We start from the raw sequence: 2,608 nt of genomic DNA on the forward strand, positions 1-2,608 counted from the left end.
GATTCCTTCAGTACCCTAGGGAGCATTCCTCCTGCACCTGCCAACTTTAAGCAATCTAAGTAATCCCTAACCTGGTCTTTTAGTACTCTAGGTTGTTTTGTCTCCTTCTCTCTTTGCTGCCAATGGCACTCATCATCTGTTTGCTGCCCCCACTTGTGAAAACTGAAGTTAAAACCCCCTAGCTTTTAAGTACAAATCATAAACTAATATTGCTGTGGAATAGTTTTCAGAAAATGTGTTGTTATAAAATATTTTTCCCGGCGTAATCAAGCACGGGACCCTGGGAAGCAGCCCAGCTGCCTCCCACCCCAGTGCGATGTAGCTGGTCTGACTCCCAATCCCCAGCAAAACTCAAAATGGCGTCAAACCAGCTTTTCTGTTTCGAAGGAACAGAACGGATCAGCTGTTTCATCTCGAAGTGAAATTCGATACAAAACACTCTTCCCTCGAACCGTTGAAGCTCAAGGTGAAACAGAACAGTGCCGTTTCGCACAGCCCTACTATTCTGGCATCCATGATCAGCCACTTTTAATAGTAGAGATGTTTGGTGTAGACTGTATACTGAATTATTAATTGAACTGCCATCAAAATAGGCTATAATTCAAGATGCATTAAGGCTTAACTGAGACACTTTGACTTTGCCTAAAAAATGTTTTAAAGTCTAGCTACGTTTGTTCTCTTCCTGTGATATTTTTTACATTCAGTGGCAGGTACAACCCAGGATATTTTTAGAATAAAAGTCATTGCCAATTGTGTTCTAACATCATCCAGATAGCTGCTTCCCATATGTCTGTTCTTTTAAATAGTATTTATTTTAAAATAAAACGTTGAAACTTACTTTTCAAAATCATGTTTTTACTACAACAGTTGAGAACTGGATTTTTTTTTGAAAATTCTCCCCAAGGCTGTTTTCACTTCTTTATTTTTCAGACTATAGATAATGGGGTTTAACATGGGGGTTACAATGCTGTACTGGATGGAGAAAACTTGATCTAGGATCACAGAAGAAATGGAGCTTGGTTTCATGTACTGAAAAAGAGCTGTTCCGTACAATAAACCCACCACGATGAGATGGGAACTGCACGTGGAGAAGGCTTTTCTCCTACCCTCCGCGGAGCGTATCCTCAAGATGGTGGAGATGATATGGGTGTAAGAAACCAACATGATGAGAGAAGTGCAAACACCAATGAAAAGGACAGAGGAAAGAAGAGTTATTTTGTTGTTGAGAGTCTCAGTGCATGACAGCATTAGCAGTGGGGGAAGCTCACAGCTAAAATGCATAATTTCATTGGACCCACAAAAGTGCAGCTTTAATACCAGAACTGTATTTACCAATGAATCAATAAAACTCATTGTCCAGGCAACACCCACGAGCTGCCTACACATTTTTTTGTTCATAGTCCTCACATAATGCAGCGGTTTACATATGGCAGCATACCGGTCGTAAGCCATTATTGAGAGCATGAATGTTTCACCAGTGCCTGAGAGAAAGATGAAGAACATCTGGATAAAACAAGCATTGGCAGAAATAGTTTTATGCATTGCTAGTAAATTCACCAGCATCTTCGGCACAATGGCTGAGGAATAGCAGAGATCAACAATGGATAGATGAGACAGGAAGAAATACATGGGGGTATGAAGATGAGAATCAATTCGTATCACCAACATGATAACTGCGTTTCCCACTAGAGTGATTAGGTATATCACCAAAAACACAAGGAACAGTAAAATTTGGAGTTGCGGGTCACTGGAAAGTCCCAAGAGAATAAACTCAGTCACAGTGGTTTGGTTTTCCATTCCTAGGGACTGACCTGTAAGAAAAACAAAACTTTTGGAATTAACGTAATGACTGTGCAAGGAATTTCCAAAAGACAGAAATAAGTATGGGCAGACAGGAGTACAAGGACCACATGCATTTTTCAAAGCCAGCTGCTGGGCCTGAACAACCCAACTGACAGAGGCAGGTTTCCAGATCACAAGAAATCTCACTTTTTGGAAATTTGAATAATGGTCACGAACTGGGCACTGTAAAATCTCTGGCTACCTGGGCCATGGGCATTTCATCTGCTGGTTAGGTCAAGCCTTGTGGGTAGACCCACTGGGTGAACAGTTGTTGCAAAAGGATTCAGGTCTGCTAATGCTTCCTGGCCCACAGAAAAGCTGCCCTCCCAGGACAAGGAAGCCTGGAAACATCCATACAAGGTGGGTCTACCAAGCATTCCCATTATAAACTTGCCTTGGATTCAAGAAAGAGTAATTAATTGTGAGATGATCCGCATGAGAAATGTTGAGCAGCAATGAATAAGGATTTTTCTGTGGAACTATTTTACCAGAAAAATGACAACCAACTCTGTGCTAGGTCATATATTCAGCTCACACTCCAACTAAGTGAACATGATAGACTGAATTAGTGTCATTTTTGTATTTGCTGTACATAACCACATGTTGACAACTTGTCCAGTGAGTTTTCAAGTATTCAACTTCTTGTGAGCCATTAAAAAGAAAGTTTTTAAAGACATAGCTCATACACCCATTCTGTAAACACAATCCCATAGTCTTTAAGACAATTGTGAGGGATCACAAAAGGGGGAAAATATGGAAGTGAAAT

At 40.6% G+C, this 2,608-nt stretch overlaps 1 protein-coding gene across 1 annotated transcript; it reads right to left on the reverse strand.

Moving 5' to 3' along the window:
- Positions 1-858: 858 nt before the first annotated feature.
- Positions 859-1,812, reverse strand: LOC102563180 (olfactory receptor 5V1-like). Its single transcript, XM_059719106.1, has one exon. It carries the CDS (start codon positions 1,795-1,797, stop codon positions 859-861), a length of 939 nt encoding a protein of 312 aa, XP_059575089.1. The 5' UTR covers positions 1,798-1,812.
- Positions 1,813-2,608: the final 796 nt, after the last annotated feature.

The sequence above is a fragment of the Alligator mississippiensis genome, chromosome 15 (genome assembly GCF_030867095.1).
Source record: "Alligator mississippiensis isolate rAllMis1 chromosome 15, rAllMis1, whole genome shotgun sequence".
Classification (NCBI taxonomy): Eukaryota; Metazoa; Chordata; order Crocodylia; family Alligatoridae; genus Alligator; species Alligator mississippiensis.

Excerpts from the sequence above, each read along its gene's own strand:
- LOC102563180 (XM_059719106.1), bottom strand. The coding sequence starts at position 1,797 with ATGGAAAACCAAACCACTGTGACTGAGTTTATTCTCTTGGGACTTTCC.